At 44.9% G+C, this 19680-nt stretch overlaps 1 protein-coding gene across 3 annotated transcripts in view; it reads right to left on the bottom strand.

The window, feature by feature from the left end:
* Positions 1-2389: 2389 nt before the first annotated feature.
* Positions 2390-19680, bottom strand: part of ASTN2 (astrotactin 2) — an 839367-nt gene continuing 822076 nt past the window's right edge. For all 3 annotated transcript variants that reach the window (XM_090274637.1, XM_090274635.1, XM_090274634.1), the window contains 3 exons: positions 17308-17408; positions 15481-15664; positions 2390-3206 (listed from right to left, as the gene is read on the bottom strand). In XM_090274637.1, coding sequence (XP_090130763.1) covers positions 2969-3206; positions 15481-15664; positions 17308-17408 — 523 coding nt within the window. In that variant the 3' untranslated portion in view covers positions 2390-2968. The remainder of the gene's footprint in view (positions 3207-15480; positions 15665-17307; positions 17409-19680) is intronic.

A 19680-nucleotide genomic window follows, 5' to 3' on the forward strand; every position in this document is an offset into this window, starting at 1 on the left:
CAGAAGAACAGGTTGGGGACAGCCTGACTGCAGATAATTCTCAGGGGCCAGTTAATTTGGCCAACTAAGCAGCTATCCAGAGGCCACAACTATCTGTGAGAGCCTCAAAGAAAACCACATATTTCTCCCTGGGGTTCTTGCTATTGCGTTCAGTTCCACCATCATGGTCTCTCTTCTTTGTGCTAAATTTCTGATACTATTTACAATTCACAGATCTCAAGGCTGATAGTTATTCATTCCACCTCTTAATCAGACTTCTGTAAACCTCTCCCAGGCAATGTTTCCTAGCCATGTCCCCAAGATTCATATCATTATGCACTTTGTACCCATTAGGAGAACACAACTGCTGTATAATGTGTTGGATGCACTAGAGTTACTCTCTTGCTCAGGCCTCACAACAAACCCATCGGGCTGGACTATCACTGACCCCATATTGTTGATAATGAAACTGAGGTTTGGACATCAAATTACTCACCCAAAGTGACAGCTGGTGAATGGCAGCAGTCAGAGTCAGACTTAATCAGGTTCAGACCACAGCCCCAGCACCCTGGGAAGTTAAATTTTCTGCAACGGTTGAGCTAAATTTTTCTTCAGGTTGGGTCAAGACAATGAAAAGCTACAGCAATGAGGAGACTCAGCAAAGGCCTGGGACCTACGGTTTAAGAAAGGGTATATATGAGAGGAATTTAGAACACAGCTTGGCATGTGACCTGTGTCCCCCCAAATTTTATATTTTGAAACCTAATCCCCAATGTGATAGTATTTGGAGGTGGGGCCTCCAGGAAGTGATTAGGTTGTGAGGGTGGAGCCCTTGTGAATGAGATTAGTGCCCTCAGAAAGGAAACCTCAGAGAATTCCCTTTTCCCTTTCACCATGTGAGGATACAGGGAGAAGACTGCCACCTATGAACTAAGAAGAGGGGTCTCACCAGACACTGAATCTGCCTGCATCTTGACCTTGGACTTCCCAGCCTCCAGAACTGTGAGAAACAAAATCGTTTAAAGGTCACCCCATCTATGGTCTTCTTTTATACCATAAGAGAAACATGAAATTGACAAAGACAGTCAACTATTCAATGAACGGTACCTATTAATTTTTTTTTTTTTTTTTTTTTTGGTAAGATGCTGGTTTCTCTCTGAATATACTGCTTCTTGGAGAAAAGCCATCAAAACTGTGGGGAGGATTTACTCATCTGAGCTCCCACTATACACTTCCAGAAATGTAAATCCAATAGTCACACAACTTCTTGAAAGAGCACCTTTGAGCTTAGATTGTTGAGAGCTGAGCAGATCTCCAGGCATCTAAGTCATGTGGAAGGGTCTCCTTCTGCTTTATTTCTCAATGAGGATTCAAGTCCTGGAGGGCAGGGGGAATAAGCTCCGCAGTATATTTGCAGGAAGGGGACTGTTGATCTCATCAGCACTCACGAATATTGAGAAGTGGGCATATTTTTAACTACTTACACTTTACTGCTATTCAGCATCTCTGTCTCTGAACCGTCCCCAGTGCCCAACTCTCATCTTTAACAGGCGCCATCCTTGCTTTATAAAATAACTCACCTACCTCCCACTTTGTCTAGTCAGTCAGTGTCTCTGAGCTAATGTCAAGATGTTAGAAATCTATAATGCCTCTTTGTACTCATTACCCTCCCAGGTAACACACCGGAAGCGGTTCAAGTGGCATTTAAAAGACTTCAAAGAAAGGTGGACTGTCTCCCCCATCACCACAGGATCCAAACGGCCATCACTTCTCGCCTGGAAAATGACAACAGTCACCCTCTTCAGGGCTTTCTCCAGTCCGACCTTCACCCTGTAGCAGGAATGTTTTTAAATTTTTTTCATAAAGAACAAGTTGACTATTTGCAGTGGCTCTCAGTTACTTCAAATACTGTCAAACTTTATGTTCAAGGCTTCTCAAGCCCGGCCCTGCTCCCAGCCTTACCCCTTGCTACTTCCTATTTTAATCCCTATTTCTCAATGAAAATGCTTTCAGCCCTCAAATGAGTTATGTGTTCTCTCATCTCTGTGCTTCCGTTCATGGTGTCCCATCTGACTGGTGCAAATTGCATGCTTCTTTCCTCTGTCTGGCTTAGTCTTCCCCATCCTTTGAGCACAGGTATCACTTTTTTCAAAAAAGCATTTCAGGACACCTCCAGTTTGTCTACTGACCCAACAGTGAGTTCCAAGAACCTCTATTCTTCCCCGATCACAGCCTGAAATCACCAGATTGCTTCTCTCCTTCCACCGGACGGTAAGGTCCCTGAGAGCAGGGAGCTTCTCTGTCTTTCGTTCCATGCCCCGTGCCTGGCATATAATAGATAATCGATACATATTTGTGGAGGGAAGAAACAGAGGTCCCCCGTTGGTAAGAAACACTACCCAAACAGAAAGAGAGACAACAGGAGTTTTTAATGCATGGAAAGTCCTGCAGGGACTCTGGGCAGACCCCCAGGTAGCAGGAAGAGGCAGGGGTCCTGCAAACTCAATAACATCTGGGAAAAAAAGTCCTAAAGACCCAAGCTTCCTCACTGCAGCAATCCGCGGGGCCTCCTTCCTGATGCTGAAGAGGTCCGGTTGTCTCTCCACAGGCCTCCTCCAGGGGTCCATGGCTGGAAGGAAGCTCAGAGTGGCAGCAGGAAGGAAGAAGAGGAAAGGCCGCTTGGTCTCCACCTGAAAGCTCCTGCCTCGGAACTGACCACCATCCATAAGAAAATGTTTAAAAAGGAGAGACTTCAATAGAGTCAAATCATAGAAAAAATAAAAGAGAGAGAGAAATGGATAATTCCAGCGGTTACAAAGTTCTCTGTCGGCTATCCACAAGAGAGAGAGTTTGCTTTGGCCTTGCTGGCAAGCCTCATTGCCAAGCGCATCCTCAGCTGTCCCCAGCCCACCCAGGCCCCAGGATCCACGAGAGTACTGCTCCCCCTCCCACGGAGAGTCTCTGTGCTCATGGAGGGTGGTGCCCTCCCTCACCGGCCCTTGGAGTCGCCATACGTGTTTCGGGCCATGGACACCATCTTCTCCTCGCACGTGATTTTGGTGTCCTTGAGGATGCTGTACCACACCATACCCGCGGGCCGGACCTCCTCACTGCGGCAGAAAAGGTAGGGCACAGTGTCCACGCGGCTCTGGATGTAGGAGCTTCGCAGGAGGCTGGAGCAGTGGCTGCTCACCCTCTCTAGCCGCCGCAGAATCAGGTGGGCCTTCCTGAAAGGTAGGAGGAGACAGTGAGGAGGAGGAGCCCAGGCCAAAGGTAGAGCCTTTGAGAGTTGAATAAAGACCAACAGACAAAGGAGGGCTCACTGTCCCAGTGATTTCCTATCCATTCCTGACGTTGAGTGTGGCATTGTAAACACCTACTCAAAAATCACCTACTCCTCTCTTCTCCAACTGTGCAATGTCTAAAGAATGAAAAACAAGGATAACCTTTGACCTGTCCTTTTCACTACTAAGATAGGAGAGTCCTAGGAGCAATAAGGTCAACAGCTTTGGGACTCCGATCCTGGAGAAATTATTATAATAATAAACAACTATAATACCAAAATGTACTTTTAAATTTTTCTTAATTGTTGTTCTACTACAGTTGTCCCAATTTTTCCCCCGTTGCTCTCCACCACCCACCTCCCTCCCACAGTCAATCCCCACCTTGTTTTCCACGTCCATGGGTCATTTATACTAGTGCCTTGACTAGACCCTTCCCCTTCTTTCCCTCCTTCTCCCCCCGCCTCCCTTCTGGTTACTGTTCCTTGTTTCCACACCTCTGGTTTTATTTTGCTCATCTGTTTATTTTGTTCATTATGTCCCTGTATTAGGCGAGATCATATGGTATTTGTCTTTTGCCACCTGGCTTATTTCACTAAGCATAATACTCTCCAGTTCCATCCATGCTTTCGCAAGATATAGAAGTTTCTTCTTTCTCTCTGCTGCGAAGGGTTCCATTGTGTAAATGTACTAGTTTTTGATCCACTCACCTACAGATGGGCACTTAGGCTGTCTCCAGCACTTGGCTATTGTAAATAGTGCTGCTGTGAACATAGGTGTGCATAGGGTCTTATGTGCTAGGAATTGAGTAAGTACTTTACAAACATTTTTTAAAATTATTTAATCTTTACAACAGCCCTGCATGTATTGTTCTTTGCATTCCACTTAATAACCGTGAAGCCCAACGCTCAGAGAAATGACATTACTTGGCAAGGTCAAACACCAAGCTGACCACTGGAGTTGGGTATTTAAATCGAGGCCTTGAAAACCCACAAGTCCCTCTCTGCCGGCTTTCATGCTTCTCTAATTCCCTCAGACTCTGTTCTCACAGTCAGGAAATTTAGGAATCTTACATCAAAGCCTAGCACATGTGGAGGTCTTACCTCCCTGAACTGGTTGTGAGATTAACTATGAGAAATGTCAAAGCCTGGGACAGAGCGAGCACCCACTAAACGACAGCTACTGCTATAAGGAATTGTTATGATGATGTCTCTGGGTGAAGGTCACCCTGAACAGCAGTCTAAGCAAGCATCACCCTGCACCACGGTGTTCATCATTAGTACTTCATCTAGAGAGCTTCATGCAGCACCAAACGAGAATCCCCACGGAGGTGTGATGGCTGCATAGAAAATTAAAGCTGGCAAGGATCTTGGAGATGACCTAGTCTGAGGTTTCTCAAAGGCAGGAATATTCTTTGTTGTGGGGGCTGTTTTGGAGGAAGTTTACAGCATCCCCAGACCTCTGCCCGCCAGATGCCAAGAGCACCCCCTGTTGAGAAACAATGACCTGCTCTCATTAAAGTTGTGGAAACAGGCTTAGAGAGAGAGAGAAAGAGAGAGAAATGTCCTTTTCCCTGGTCCTACCACCAGTCAGTGTCACTGTCAATGTGCCTGTCTCCCTGGGATCCACTTTTCTTTATGTCCTATCCCCTCCTAGATGCTAGGGAACCCCAAGAGGCTACATAACAGGCTTCCTCCTGCTGCCCTCCCCATGCCCCTCTGAGACCCCGGGAGGTAGGATGTTTTATGACAACAGTCCCCACAAATGGGAGACTGTGTCAGGCACCTGTGTGGTGGCTGGAAAAGGGCCGGGCTTATGCGTGTATGTTTTTGTGGGCACGATTTATGAGGTGCCTTTTAAAAAGTCCTCTTTGTATAGTTCACCACTCGGGTGGAATATTTCCTGAGGTGCCAAGAATTCATAGCTTCATAATCGCACTTGAGTGGCTGTGCTGCCCACAGTACTCCCTCCCTCTGACAGGCATCCCCAGGGGGCAGCCTGAGGAGTCCATTCCTCACCCCACCTCACTGGAGTTCTTGCTTTGTTCCTTAACAGCTCTGTGTCCTTGGGAAACTTACTTAATGCCTCTGAGCCTATTTCTCCACTTGAAAAATGGGGCTGTTGTGAAGTCCAAGGGATAAAGTCATTGGTTGCCCATTTACTGAGCACTTATTCTATGGCTGAGCTCCCCATCCAGTGGGGAAGACAGACAAATTAAAAGTCACAACACAGATGGGAAGAGCAAGGATAGAAGGAGGCACAGGACCTGTGGGAAAACAGAGGAATGTGTGTGGGTAGGATTGGGGATGTGCAAGAAGACATCTCAGGAGGAGGGGAGCTTGTGTTGAGTCTTATAAATGAGGAGGGGTCAGGGAACGAAGAGGGTAAGGACATCACAGGGGACACAGGTCAAGGCATAGAGATGAGGGGTGGCAAGGAAGTTCTGAGAACTTATGGCTGGCATCCAGTGCCAGTGGGGACACAGTGGGAAACTGGAGAAGTGGCAGGGCCAGGCCTTTGAAGCTTAGAAACTGGGTGTATAAAGTCACGGTGCGTCATACAGGCTCTGGAGCCTGACTGGGTGGGTTTGACTAGTTCTGTGACATGAATGAAATTATTTAACCAGTTTTGCTTCAGTTTCCTTACCCATACAATGGGAATAATAAGTGTACCCATCACCAAGGGTGGTTTTCACAAAAACAAAACAGAATTCAGGAATCAATCAATAATAAGCCCTCAATTAATGTTATCTATGACTATTGTCTCATGGTAAGCAGGGAAGTTACTGAAGGGTAACCAAAGTAACAGGTGCAGAGCCGCAGTGTTTTCAAAGATCTGAGACCACCTTGAGGAGAACTGAATTGGGGGAGAGCAAGACTGGCAGCCAGAACTAGGTAAGAGAACACACCCAGGTATCGTCGTTCTTAGGGGTGCTTGTTTGCTTCTTCCCTCTGTGCTTCCAAAGCTACTTATTCTGTTTCCTCATTTATAAAAAGGCAATGCCATCTTCCTACCTCATAGAGTTATAGTGACGACTCAAAAATACATATAAAACTCTTAGGAAACTGTTTGGCATATAGTAACCCCCTCATTTGTGTTAGAATGTCTCACCACCATATCACCTCGTCCGGAACCACTATCATTATTATTTGTGTACTGTTTTAAGCCTCGAGAATCTTTGTAAGTCAATGGCAAGAGAGAGACAGACAAAAATAGTAATACCTTCTAGTATAGGGGCAAAGTGCTGGTTTGAAGAACATGCTAGGTGCTATGAGAATATATAAAATGAACACCTAATCATTAGTTTGGGTGCTCAGAGAAGTCTTCCTAGAGGGTGTAGTATCTAAGCTATGTCTTCAATGATTAAACTTTTTTTTTTTCTTCAGGGAGATAGAGAGGCATAGAGAATAGCCCCTCCAAAGTTAGACTAGAGACCACATAAAACCACCAATTGTTTGAAGTGGTCAGTGCAGAGAATGGGTAAAAGACCAGTCGGCTTGCAGAGATCAGACCATCTGGACTCTTCTAAGCCATGGAAAAGTATTTTACTTGTGGGACTATGAAGAGTCACAGTATGATCCAGCCAGTCCTAAAAATAAGCCACAAATACAAATTAGGCTTCAAAGGGCTATTCTTCCAATTTACCCAGATGCTCTGTCTTCATAGGCTCAGTCATTCTCTCCACAGGAATCTTGGAACTCACCTGGACCAGGCTTCCTTTGGAATGGGTGGGGAAACCCAGGTTTGGAGTGAGAAAATAATTTGCCTCAAGAAATGACTTAAGTTAGTTATGAAGGATAAGCTAGAAGCAAGGCTCCTGATCATACAGAGCTGGGATGAAATATTTGACTCTGAAGCCACAGATTCAAATCTTAGCTCTACACATTACCTATGTGATTCATGAGCAAGTTCTTCAATTCCACTAACTCTTAGTGACCACATCAGGAAAATGGGAATAATAACAGTATTTGAGAGGGGATAAGATGACCTAGGTAATCTTCTTAGCTCTCACGTCTCAGCTGGACGTGATTCAGAGTAGCACCTTATAAGAGAAAGCACACAGGTGTCACAGCGCATTAGTGCAGGTCACTTCTCTCTGAGCCTCAGCTTCCTCATTTGTAAAGTGGAACAGAGATGCTTCTCTTGTAGGGATGTTGTTAGGCTGCAATGGAATGACTGCCATAGGCATCCAGCACGGGAATCTGTGCATAACAGGCACTACACCAGTGTCATTTTGCTTAACCGACCCCTGCTCTTTCTCCACCACATGCAATGCCTTAGCATGTTGGTTTGCATTTAGGCTACAAAGACAGAAGAATTCAGAGGGCGAAGCCATGAAGAGAAGGGTAGGAGGTGCTCAAAGGCTGGAGAAGAGGAGGGGGAGCGGAAGACCAAACGGCGAGAGTACTGGGTAATAAACTGTAGGCAATAGAGACCCATAAAGCAAAGGTCAGGCATGCTCCAAGCTTTCCCTGGAGGGAGAGATCGAGATCGTGGGTCAGAGTGACCACTTTTCTAAAATACCGAAAATGAAATCTTCCTCATTGCAGACAGAACTCAAGCCCCCTGAGACAGGAAGCGTGAGGTGAAGGAGGGCCACCCCCACCACATATTAATTTCTTGGTTATATCAGCTGCCGAGGTTGAGACGAGTGGCTTGTGAAAGAGCTGGGGTTGGGATGAGATGCCACTTCTCCGGAAATTGTAGAACCTTTGACCAGCTATTCTATTCCCAGGACGATTACCCAATCCATTGTTGACACAGTTCTCGGACAGAGACCGATTTTTAAGGGGGCCTTGGAATGGAGAGGAAGAGAAGAGGCAACGAGGAGACATTCCTGTTGGCCCCTCTCCCTCCGTCCAGCCTCCTTGAGTGGAGCTTAAATGTCTCTGTGATAGCTGACCTCCAGCTTAATGAGAGTCAAGGGCATGATGTGATTGCTAAAACTTGGAACACAGCCTCCAGAAGTGGAGAGGGCAGATTAAGGGAAGTAGTGACTTCATTCATGCGGCCCTGGTCAGGACACATCTGGAGAACCCCGGTCACTTCTGGTAAGAGGGACACATGCAAATTGCAGCCAGATGCTGCTGCTGAAGTTTGTCTCAAAAGCAAGTCTTCCGGGGCAGTGCGGAAAGCAAGAGTGGAATGCGTCCACTGAAAGGAGGATCTGGGCAAGTGGTTATGTTGCTCGTGACTAAAGACAAGTGGTGGGAAAAGACAAGTGTGTACTTGATTCCCATTCTTCAGATGGTAGAAGTGAGCCTCAGGCTGGTTATATGATTTGACCAGGGTTAACAGGGTGAGAGAAGAGCATCTCAGATCTCTGCTACAAGGCACCCAAGTTTTACCCACGAAGCCATTTTAAAATTGACAGAAGGCATATTTTGACTCAATATAATAATAATAATTAATAATAATAATAATAAAAACACTTAAAACCTGGAGTCCTCTAAATATATAATGAGTCCTTCCATATCTCCAGTGGGTTCCCCTCACTGGAGATGAGCAAATCCAATGTTTTAGAAAGAAGTTTGTCTTAGTCAATTTGGGCTGCTACAACAAAATACCACAGATGGGGTGGCTTATTAAAAACAGAAACTTTTTTTCTTACAGCTCTGGAGGCTGAAAGTTCAGGCTCATGGCAGCAGCAGACACAGACTGGTGGCTGGTGAGGGCCTGCTTCCAGGTACATTGATGGCACTTTCTCACTGAGCCCTCACGTGGTGGAGGGGGTAGCTCTCTCTGAGGTCTCTTTTATAGGAGCACTAATCCCATTCATGAGGGATTTACCCTCATGACCTAATCACATCCCAAAAACCCTGCTTCCTGATACCATCACATTGAAGATTAGGCTTCAACATACATAGTTGGGGGAGACACTAACAATTCAGACCATAGCGGAGTTGGGTGGTAGTGGAAGTCGGAGTAGATTGTTTGTTATTTAATCTACAATGAATTAGGGGCTTGGTTCAGAGGAAAATACCATCTGCTGAGCATCTGATGAGCACCTCACAACAGATCCTGGTGTGACCCAATCGCCAAAGAATTTGGTTCCTAAGATGAGGGAACCGAATTCACTGAAGTCTATTCATGCATGGAAATCATGCTAGAATGAAGGTCTTCCAGATCTTCCCAGTGACCATAAATCATGTTCTCCCTTTGTTGTGGAAGCATCTTGTTTATTTTCCTAGTGAGACTCACAGTACATTTTCCCTTATTTGTGCACATATCATGGGATGCAATATGTTATAAATGGGGGAGACATTGGTTTGATATCAGAAGATGATGCTTTGTATTTGGGCTCTCATACTAGCTGTGTAACCCTGAACAATTCATCTTACTCCATGTTGATTATCTGTTGCTTAAACTTCAAAACTGATTGTTGAGGAGATGAAATGAGATATAAGTGACTGGACCCATACTAGGTGCTCAACCTGTATTTCTCACCTGTTTCTCAGGCAGTGTGCAGTTCCCCTGGTACCCAGATCCTGGCTATGCAAGAAGAATGAATTAACAAGGGTGAATTGACTTAAACTGAGGAAATTTTTAGTCCTTAGCTTTCGAAATACAGCAATTCTCTAGCCAGGGTTGATAAAGGGAATTAATTACCTTATTTTTCGCTCCACAAGACGCACTATTTTCCCCCCCAAAAGTGGGGGTGGGGGGAATGTCTGTGTGTCTTATGGAGCAAATATTGCATCACAGACGGTGATGTGTATACCTGACCTGTCAGCGGTGGCGACAGCTGTTAGAAGAGGAAGCGGTGGGTCCATGTGAAACCCCTGGGGACGCTTAAATGTCCCATTTTACTGCTGAATCTCAGGGCGTCTGGTCAGTATGAAGGTAGCGAAGAAAGTGGTATCAGTGATTGTGAGCAACTGAGCTTCATCAATTCTGACACTAGCAATGATGAGTTCTTGGGGTTCCCAGAAAGCTAGAAGAGTCCTTGAACCTTAAAGTCTCTCGTCATGTGTTAATGACAGTGATGATGGTTCTTAATAACCACTGTTGACTGCCGTTCACTCTACATGGTTGAAATATTATTCTGTTATATTTTATTAAATATGTTAGTACACCATTTGGTTCAGAATTTTTTTTTCTTCTTGTTTTCCTTCTCTACACCTAGGTGAGCCTTATGGTCAGGTGTGTCTTATAGTGTGAAAAATACAGTAAATGTCACAAGAGCATCATGTGGACCTAAGGAAGTAATCAGGCAAATGGGCGAGGTGTTTGTACGGATTTGTTTAGGACAGCAAAGAAGATGCTGTCTATAACAGAAGTAAATTCATACAATTGCATGGCTAGTGAGCCCTTCAAAAGGACAATGTATTTACATATGCATCCACAGGAAGAGATTTTGACTTGTATTGTTAGGTGTAAACAGCCAGATAACAGAACATAGAGTATATATTTGTTAAAAATAGCAGAGTTGATGGAAATGGAGTTGTGGTTATGTAGATGTAGCCATGTCCTTAAGCCTGTACCAATTTCCCTATTCATATGCACATCTGTGTCACATCCACATCTGTATCTGGAAAGGTATGTGCACACCGTCAACATTTTTATCTCTGGGTTGGGAGTGTTGGGTTTAGGTGAAAATTTTTTCACTTTCCATTTTATATATGTCTGTATCATTTGAATGTTACAGAATGAGCAAGAATTACTTTTAGAATAAAATACAATAAAGCTATTTCCTGAAAACATAAGTTGGCTCTTATTTTCAATTGTTGTATAAATTCCAAGAGAAATCATTCAAAATATCTAAGGAAGAAGCTAATACAATCTTTGATGGAAAAAAAAAAAAAAGTGCAGTGATATCCCAGGCTTGATTATTTTCACTAAGAACACAGCAACAACGTTCATAGAGTGTGCCAACTCCTCAGCTGGGAAAAGCTTCGTATCTGGCTATGTTGAGAGAGCTCCCAGGCTGACCCAAGCCTGTGATGCTTTCTGTGATGTATTAGCAATGTCTGCCGTGGACGCAAGTAGGAGGCTGAGGTCATAGTCTAAAGAGATCAATTCCACTGAAACAAAACCTCTTCACATGCTTACTCTGTTTTCCGTACTCTACCATTTTAGTCAAATCGAACAGAGAATTGAGAGGCCCAAGGGTGGTCAGGGATGTTCAGACTGGAGCAAATTCTGGTCTCTAGCCACCTATGCGCTCAGTTTTTCAAGTCTCCTAATAGGAACCGTAAGGCTGGGACAGCTGGGTGTCAGCAGGTCTTCTCTGAGCAGCTGCTGGAGGTAACCTGTAGTTGCCACGGGAACCAGGATCTGGAGGACATTGACCTGCTAGATTTATTAGGCAGAGGTAAGGGATGTACTTTTGTCATTAAAAATTTTTATGGGGGTATGGGACTCCAGCTCTGGCAGGGTTGGTTATTACAGATCAAGAGAACCCTACCAGAGCTCATCCCATGCTATCAGCCTTCAGGATGCTCCCGAGAAATACTCTTATGACCCTAGCCACCCTAGGTCCCTGAGAAATAGGATATGCTGGGCTGGAGGTGAAAGGACCCTCATGGTGCCCGTTCTCTGGTCTCTGTGACCTTCAGGGCTTGCTGGGTCCTTGGCTTCCCAGCTTTTTCTCATGAGATGCTGAGCCTTATAAAGGCAGAGGCTGTCTTCTCCACTTGTGTACCTCCAGCCCACAACACAGAATCTGACACATAGTAAGCGCAGTAAGTGAATCAATGAATCAAAAAATTAATTAAGTGAGGTCTCTTCAGTTCTCTTATTATTTGCAAGAAAAATGCCTTTTTAGAAGGCTACTTTGGAGCTACAAAGACCTTAGAGTTCATGGAATTCAGTTGTTTGCAGTTGTAATCCATAGGTCCTTGAGAGCTCCGAGGAGCCTACAGGACCCTTGGTATCAGCGGGGAGTTAAAGAGGAGACCTGGCAGGTGGGGCTTCAAACCACCCACTCTGGCTTCTACCAGAACAACTCTGTAGTTATCTGGTCTACACATCCACTCATCCCAGTACCCAATTATTGAACAAGTAATGATTTAGTGCCTACTTACAAGGGTGAAGAGGGCATAAAGGATCGCTAGCTATACAAACTGATATTATAGTGGGGAAGGAAGCCGAGTATATAAGTAAAGACATATGCAATAATGGATACTAAAACTAATATGTACAATGCAGAAAATTAAGACAATGAAGGTGTTATAGGGTGAATGAGTAGAAGTAGTAAGGCTCTCCTAAGGAGATGACATTCTAGCTTAGACCTGGTGTTCTGTGTAAGATTTATTTAGAAAATAAATTTTCCATGGATAAAAAAGTAGTAAGTACTACTAAACTAGCTCATCCTAGTTTAGTGTTCTCCTAGTTTAGGAGACTGAGGGCCAGTGCAGGTCAGAGCCCAGGACTACACAGTGAGTTTATCAGCAATGCCCTGATGGATGAGGATACACTTGCCTTGATTCCTGCTGACATGCCAGTGGGTGATGTTGGAGGAATGTCAGACCAAAGGAGGAGGAAGCTATGTGACATGGGTGGGAATCGGCAGACAGTGGCTGGTGACTGTTTAGCTGGAGGTTAGCAAGTTATCACAGTCCACTGCCAAGTGAGCTGTCCTCTATGGGCAGCCAGGTGGCCTTTCCAGAAGACTTACATCCTAGAGGGTCATAAAGGATCCCAGAAGGCTGTAAAAACAAAATCAGGAGTGTGGCTCTGGTTTAGCTTCCACCCAAACTCCCTGCGCTCTTGGGAAAGCCCCAGAAAGTGGACAGCCGTTCCCTGTCCCTGGGCAAGATGGCAGCCAAGGTTCACATAGCAGCTTTCACCTGGGCCTGCCCATCTACCCTCTGTTAGCATTGATCTAAGGAACCTTCCTGTCATGTAAAAGGGAAACAATTATAGTCCAGGACCCAATGGAACAGATAAGGCCCAACCCAGGGAGAGATCCCTTTTATCTTTTGACAGAGCTCTCATCTCTTCCCTTGAGGGCCTCAAACTCTTGGAACGTTATTGCAATTGTTGTGAGGACTCAGGGTGGGAGCTCAGGGCAGAGCCAGACTCCATAAGAACTGCGCCACTCCTGGCAGCTCATTTAACCCCACGGGGCCTCCCATTCCTTATCATCTATGAAATGGGGAGGATGCCCTACTTCGTCCTTCTTACAGGGTAATTTGAACGCTCTGTAAAGCACAATGTGCTGCTCATTAATTATTTCAGGAAGTCATGCAATTCTCTCCCATGCCACTGATGCTATCCTGGCCTGGAGCACCACACTGTCTCTCCCGGGCTGTTACCACAACAGCCTCCGGGGCCTCGCTGCCTCCCTCCTGTCTGGACCTCTGCTTCCAAATGCAGGCCGAGGGATCTTTCTCCCTTGAAGATCTAATAATATCCCCGCCGCCCCCTCCCTCCATAAAAAAACACTTGAAAAGCTTCCCATTGCCCCAGGGAGACAATCCAAACTCTTTAACCCTACTTAGCTGGCACGCAGGCCTGGCCCCTGCTGACCTCCCCCTTCTTATCTTTGACCACCCCTGCTGTCACACACTTCGCGCCAACTGCTCGGAAATTCTTTCCGATCCGGCACACACAGTGTTTACCGAAGTGCAGAAGGAGCTCCCCCGGGCCAGGGGAGAGGATTTGAGGGGGTACCCAAGAGGATCCTAGACCCTGGATTAAACAGCAGTGAACCACACTGGAAAAAGCAGCTAGATCCCCTTTTTCATTCTCTTTCCCTCCCCCAGATTCCATTTCAGAAGTCTTGGTTTGGGGCTGTGTCTTTAGGACTCCTCTAACACTCGGCCGTCTCCTTTGTAACAGGGAGAGCCTTAGGTTCCTCCAGGATGGAACAACATTGCTTTTTTTTTTTTTGTTTTTGTTGTTTTCCTCATTGTATCAAATGTTTAGGTTTAATTTTCTATTGAGGCTAGATGGTATGTATCTATCATGTGTACAAAATGCATAAAGTACATACGGTATGGTGAGAGGACAAAAAAAAAAATCACATTTGTAGCAAGTAAATTATCAAATTGGAGAGAAGAACTCTGCCCTAATGTACCTTTATCTCCTCAGAGGAATCCCTCTGCCCCAAACCCTCCAATTCTCCTCTTTCTCACCCCTCCTCACCCTCTTGATCTCAGAGTCTCAGCCCTTGGGACAAGCCTTCACTGGGTTACCTACACCAGGTATCCATGTCACTGATGCTGTCCTGGCCTGGAGCACCACACTGTCTCTCCTGGGCTGTTACCACAATGACCTCTAACCCTCATCCAAGAGGGCCCGTATTATTTTGCTATCATGACACTTACAGTTGTATTCTTTCTATTGCTTATTTAGTCCCCTGCAACAGTAAGCTATGTGTACGTTGGGATCACTTCCGTCTTCTTACCATTGCATGGCCAACAACCAACACGTAAGATGAGCTAATAAGTGTGAGCTGAATGAATGAATGAATGATGTTGTTAGGTGCAAGGCATGTAAAATGCAGCCGCCATTTTATACGCTACTTTATTAAGCTTCAGAAGATGGCAACTGTGTCTTTTTATTTTTTGGAAAATATTTGGAGCGGGGGAGAGAGAGAGAAACATCAGTTCATTGTTGCACTTATTTATGTATTCATTGGTTGCTACTTGTATGTACCCTGACAAGGGATGGAACTTGCCACCTTGGCCTGTCAGGACAACTCTCTAACCAACTGAGCTACCCAGTCAGGGCCTTCAAGGGTGTCTTAGTTACGTTTGAATCCTCCATAGCACTTAGAACAGTTGTTGACTTAGTAACTGCTGGTGACAAAAATCATGCCTTAATAACTGTTAACTTGAGTCATGTCTCTGTTGGACTTCATTCCAGAAATACTCAGATTCTTACGGAAGAGTGGGAAAAGCCTTGGATTAGGGGCCATGACCCTGTCAACTGCGCTTCTTCCTAATCTTGGTGAGGATACAGCCCCTCAAGGAGCCAGAGGGCCCCATCTCTAAGACTGGAGGTGGAAGCTGGGCAGGGAGAGGGATTGATTAATCTAAAGAGCACTGATGTTCCTCTCTTATCTCATATTCCAGGAGTCCAAGAAGCTAGAATTCCAAGATTCTTTCTCCCTGCCCATGTCCCATCTCTATCTAGCCCCGACATGACTAAGGTGACTGTAACCCTCACTTACTTGATAAAGCCCATTCTGAGCCTATGGGAAAAAGAGTCCCGTAAATTCAAATGAAAGCAGGAAGAATTTACCCCTCCAGACACCCTCAAAGGTTCATACCTGGGCCCCAGCTCATCCTCACTCCTCCAGACGAAGTCGCCGAACTTCTCGTAGTGAGAGTTGTAGTGGTGCTGGACTCGGAACAACATTGAGGCCGAGACCTCCATCAGCATGTTGTAGGCCGTCTGCTGCTCCTTGCCGCTCGTGTACCCATTGTACAGATTGTAGATCTTGTCAGCTATCTCTGAGGGGGAGGAGTGCAGACACGGATCACTAGACAGTAGGGGAAAGTGGGGCTGGAAACATGCCTTGCAACAAGGGAGGCGTATCTGTGCAGGGGTTCACGCGCATGGTCTTTGGGGGCAGACAAACCTTAATTCTACCCTGTGTCCAGTTTTCCTATCAACTGGTGATAACAGCATCTACTGTGAGAGGCTCTGGGAGGATTAATTTAAAAGCTGGATATAAAGTATTGTACTTGACATGGGGCCTGGCACAGAATTAGTGCTCATAATTGTAAGCTTAATTATTAATATAATTTCTGTGCCCGTGATTTAACATAAAGTTTCAAACAAGTATAGAGGCTTAAGTAAACTGTGTTGGGCTCATCTCAACAGTCTCCTTCCATCTTCCCTCTGTTGTTTTCCAAAATAGTCCTCTGATCAGGTCTGATAGATCTCCATTCAAAAAACTTTCAAAGAAAATCCAGACTCTTCTGCTTGCCATTCACGACCATTCCCACTCTTTCAGCTATTCCTACTAATTGATGTAGCTTCATTTCATCATGGGCTGCTCTCCAAGTAGAAAGCACATCTCTTCGCCTTGGAAGACACTAATCAAAGTGTATATATGTCACCGAGTCATTGCTAACAACAGTTGCCTCAGGTAGAGTCTGGGGGACTTGGAGTCAGGACAAGAGGAGCATTTACTTCGCATTATTTTCTACTTTGATTTTTATTTTCCTTATTTTGAAAAATGATATAAATGCACTATTTTTAAATAGTAATAATACAATAAAATTATCAGGAAAACACCTCAAATGCCTTTGCCTTTGAGAGTGAATAGCTCACCATTTCCTCTTGTCTACTTGCACACAAAACATTTGTTACCTACTGAGCCTTTGGTAGAAATGTCTCTCTCCCTCTGGAATGTGAACTCCAAAAAGGTGGGGCCCATGTCTCTTCTGCAATCTTATCCCAGGGTTCTTAGAAAGCACTTGCTCAACTTGAAATGAGCCACCAGGACCTGTGAGCTACTATCACACCTTTGCCAGTCCTGATGGAGAAACTGCACCTACAGATTGCCCAAGAATGAAGTGTACGGTGGAGCTGATTGACTGGATTTATTCTGTCAGGTGTTGTGCCTTGTATTTATACCTCCGTGGACCAGGAGTAGCAACAAGGTTTAATCTTGCATGCTAACTCTGACTGATGGTCGCTCACTGCAGCTGTATGCTAAGGATTCTGAGGCCACCCCTGAGCTAGATGGGAGAGTGGGCTGTGATGTGTGAACGGGGGCAACAAGGTGACATGCTCTTCTTGGTGGCACTGATTTGCCAGCTCCAGCACAGACTGAAATGGACGAAAGTGATTGGTCTCTAAGAAGTCTAGACTAAGGGTCCAGACACAGTGATGGGGCTCCGGCCCTCCATCACTCCTTGACTCTAAATCAAAACATAGACAAATTCTATAAAAGAGGAGCAAATGTGTCCACTGGCAAAGGCCATTCCAGGTTTTCTTCATGGCGTTGATTAATTTAGCACCATGTTCCTCCTCCCAATGCTAATATGTGTGGGGGCAGGAAAGGGTTGGTGGTTAGTGACTGTTGGGGACAAAACTTGGAGATAATACGGGAGTCACCTGGGAAGTGAAGCAATGGGTCACCTACCTTCTGCTTTGTTGTCATCTACCAGTGGACAGGCTGTCCTCAGGGTCACTGTGCTGATCTCCGAGTGTCTCCCTCGTGTATCCACAGCATACAGAGTGAACCTATATGGCAGAGCAAGAAAACAGAGCACCAGGCTGTGACTTCTGAGAAGTCCTGGGCAATCAATGCAGGGAGGAACAAAAAAATCATAGCACAGGTGTGGTCAAGAAAACTCAGGCTACAGGAGAAATGATTTGAACAAAAATAAGATAATTATAAAGCATTTACTGAGCACCAACTGCTTCCTGGGCACTTGGCACTTAATCTATTAATTTTCAAATAAGCAAGCCTAAAAAGCAGGGATTATTATCACCTACCTTTCACCAATGAGAATGGAGACTTAGACTGTGTATCTGTCCAGGGACTCATCGTTATTGAGGAATAGTGTCATCTGCGTCCAGTGCTTCAGAGGTGAACCCCAATGCTATCCTGGATAGCTGGGTGTCCTCACTTATATTACTCCATTCACTTATTTAACAAGTACTTATTGAGCATTAACTCTGTACCAGGAATTATTTTAGGCGCTCAGGTTATAAAGATGAGTAAGATTCAAGATCCCTGACTGTATCAAGCTAATAGAAGAGTAAGCAAAATATTGTATGATGGTAAATGTGAGAAATAATGTAACAGGAGAAGGTGAAAAAGACTAATGTGGAGGGGGGATGTGAGTGCTTGAGACAGGCTGTCCATGAGGGCCTAGCTGTGGAGAGAAGGTTTGAGCTCAGAACTGAATAATGAGAAGGGACTGGTTTATGGGAGGAAGACCTCGGGCAAGAGCCTTCCAGGCAAGTAGGACATTAAGTGCAAAGGATCCCAGACTGTTGGAAGAATGGGCAGCTGGTGTGGCTGTAGCAAAAGGACCAGAGGTGGGAAATCAGTGGGAACCTTCTGGGCCATGAGAGGGAGTCTCAGAGTTATTCTAGGTACAAGACATGTCCCCAACCTTCCAGGATGTTACCTGAGGCTCCATGCTATACTGAAGAAGTAGACAGACTCTGTGGCATTAAAAGGGAAGGTCTTGTCAACCACAGATTGGACCTGGTAGATTCAGGCCTACCTAGAGAAGGTTCTCTGACTCTTGCCAGCTCCAGATTGCAAAGTTCTGTGGTTTCAACAAAGGGTAAGGAGTATAGAAGACTTCCAAGAGGAGGTAGGCCTTGAAGGCCAGGAGCAGTCTTAATATAAGGGTTGAGCATCTGAGTGTCTTGTCTTTGTCATGCCATCCTCTTTCATTTGTCTTCAAGGAAAGAGGCAGCACTGTGGGGTGGGGAGAGGATTCCCTTAACTAAGTAAGAAGCAGTGGTCCCAAGGGACCTCCATCTTTTCCTCCTTCCCCAGTACCTCAACTCACCTCACATTATAAAATGGGCTAACACTATGATCTCTAAGTTGCAGAATGCTGAGCCCAGACTGACTACGCATATTAGGCACCTAATAAACATGAGTTAGTTGTACAACTTAATTAATATGTACTAAGACTATAATATGTGTTAAGCACCGAGCTAAGCAGTTTCACCTGCATTATCACTATTTCCCCCAAACAATCCTAAAAGTAGCTACTACTGCTCGAATTTATATGAGGTTCAGAGAGGGGCAGCTGCTTGTCCAGAACCACATAATAATTACTAGGAATGGCCGTTTAAGCCTAGTTTTGTCTGACTCCAAAGCCCATGAGTTTAGAAACTGTTAGCTCCCATCTTCTGGCCAAAGGTCTGTGAATATCAACTCTGCACAAATACAATTCCATTAGGTACAATTGCCTAACTCCAACTCTGATAAGAGAGTGCCGTTTCATATATTTTTTATAAATAATCACCCTTATTATCTCCATCTTTCAGGAGAGGAAACTGAAGATGAAAAAAATTAAGCCATTTGTTCAAAGTCACAGAGTTAGAAAATGAAAAGGGCCAAGAGCCACACTGTGGTTTGTCTCCTTTAAACCAGTACCCTTTGCTCTTGGCTGCCATTGCTGCCCCAGTTCTACCTTCACTGGCTTCGAGGGTCTGAACTTGGTAATCTACACGGGCCCTCCCAGCATGGACACCTGATGACCTGATGCCCCAACGGCTGTTTTTACAAAAGACACCGTAGATCAGAACTTCTTGGTACAAGGGTCATAGTAAGCAGCAACCAGTATCTTTATGAAAAAAGAAAAGAAAAAAAAAAAAAAAAAGGCCATTTGTCTTTGTGTGTGTGTGTGTGAAAATCTCTTTAAAAGTAGCTCAATTTCTCTCTTAAAGAACTGGAAAAAATACTTACCCCAACTCAAGAATGTGTTTCTAACTTATTCTTTGCTATTAATTCAGACCTTCATTGTAATTAAGATAGTACAGT

Source organism: Furipterus horrens, unplaced genomic scaffold (genome assembly GCF_987537825.1).
Source record: "Furipterus horrens unplaced genomic scaffold, mFurHor1.1.pri manual_scaffold_4, whole genome shotgun sequence".
In the NCBI taxonomy this organism is placed as follows: domain Eukaryota; kingdom Metazoa; phylum Chordata; class Mammalia; order Chiroptera; family Furipteridae; genus Furipterus; species Furipterus horrens.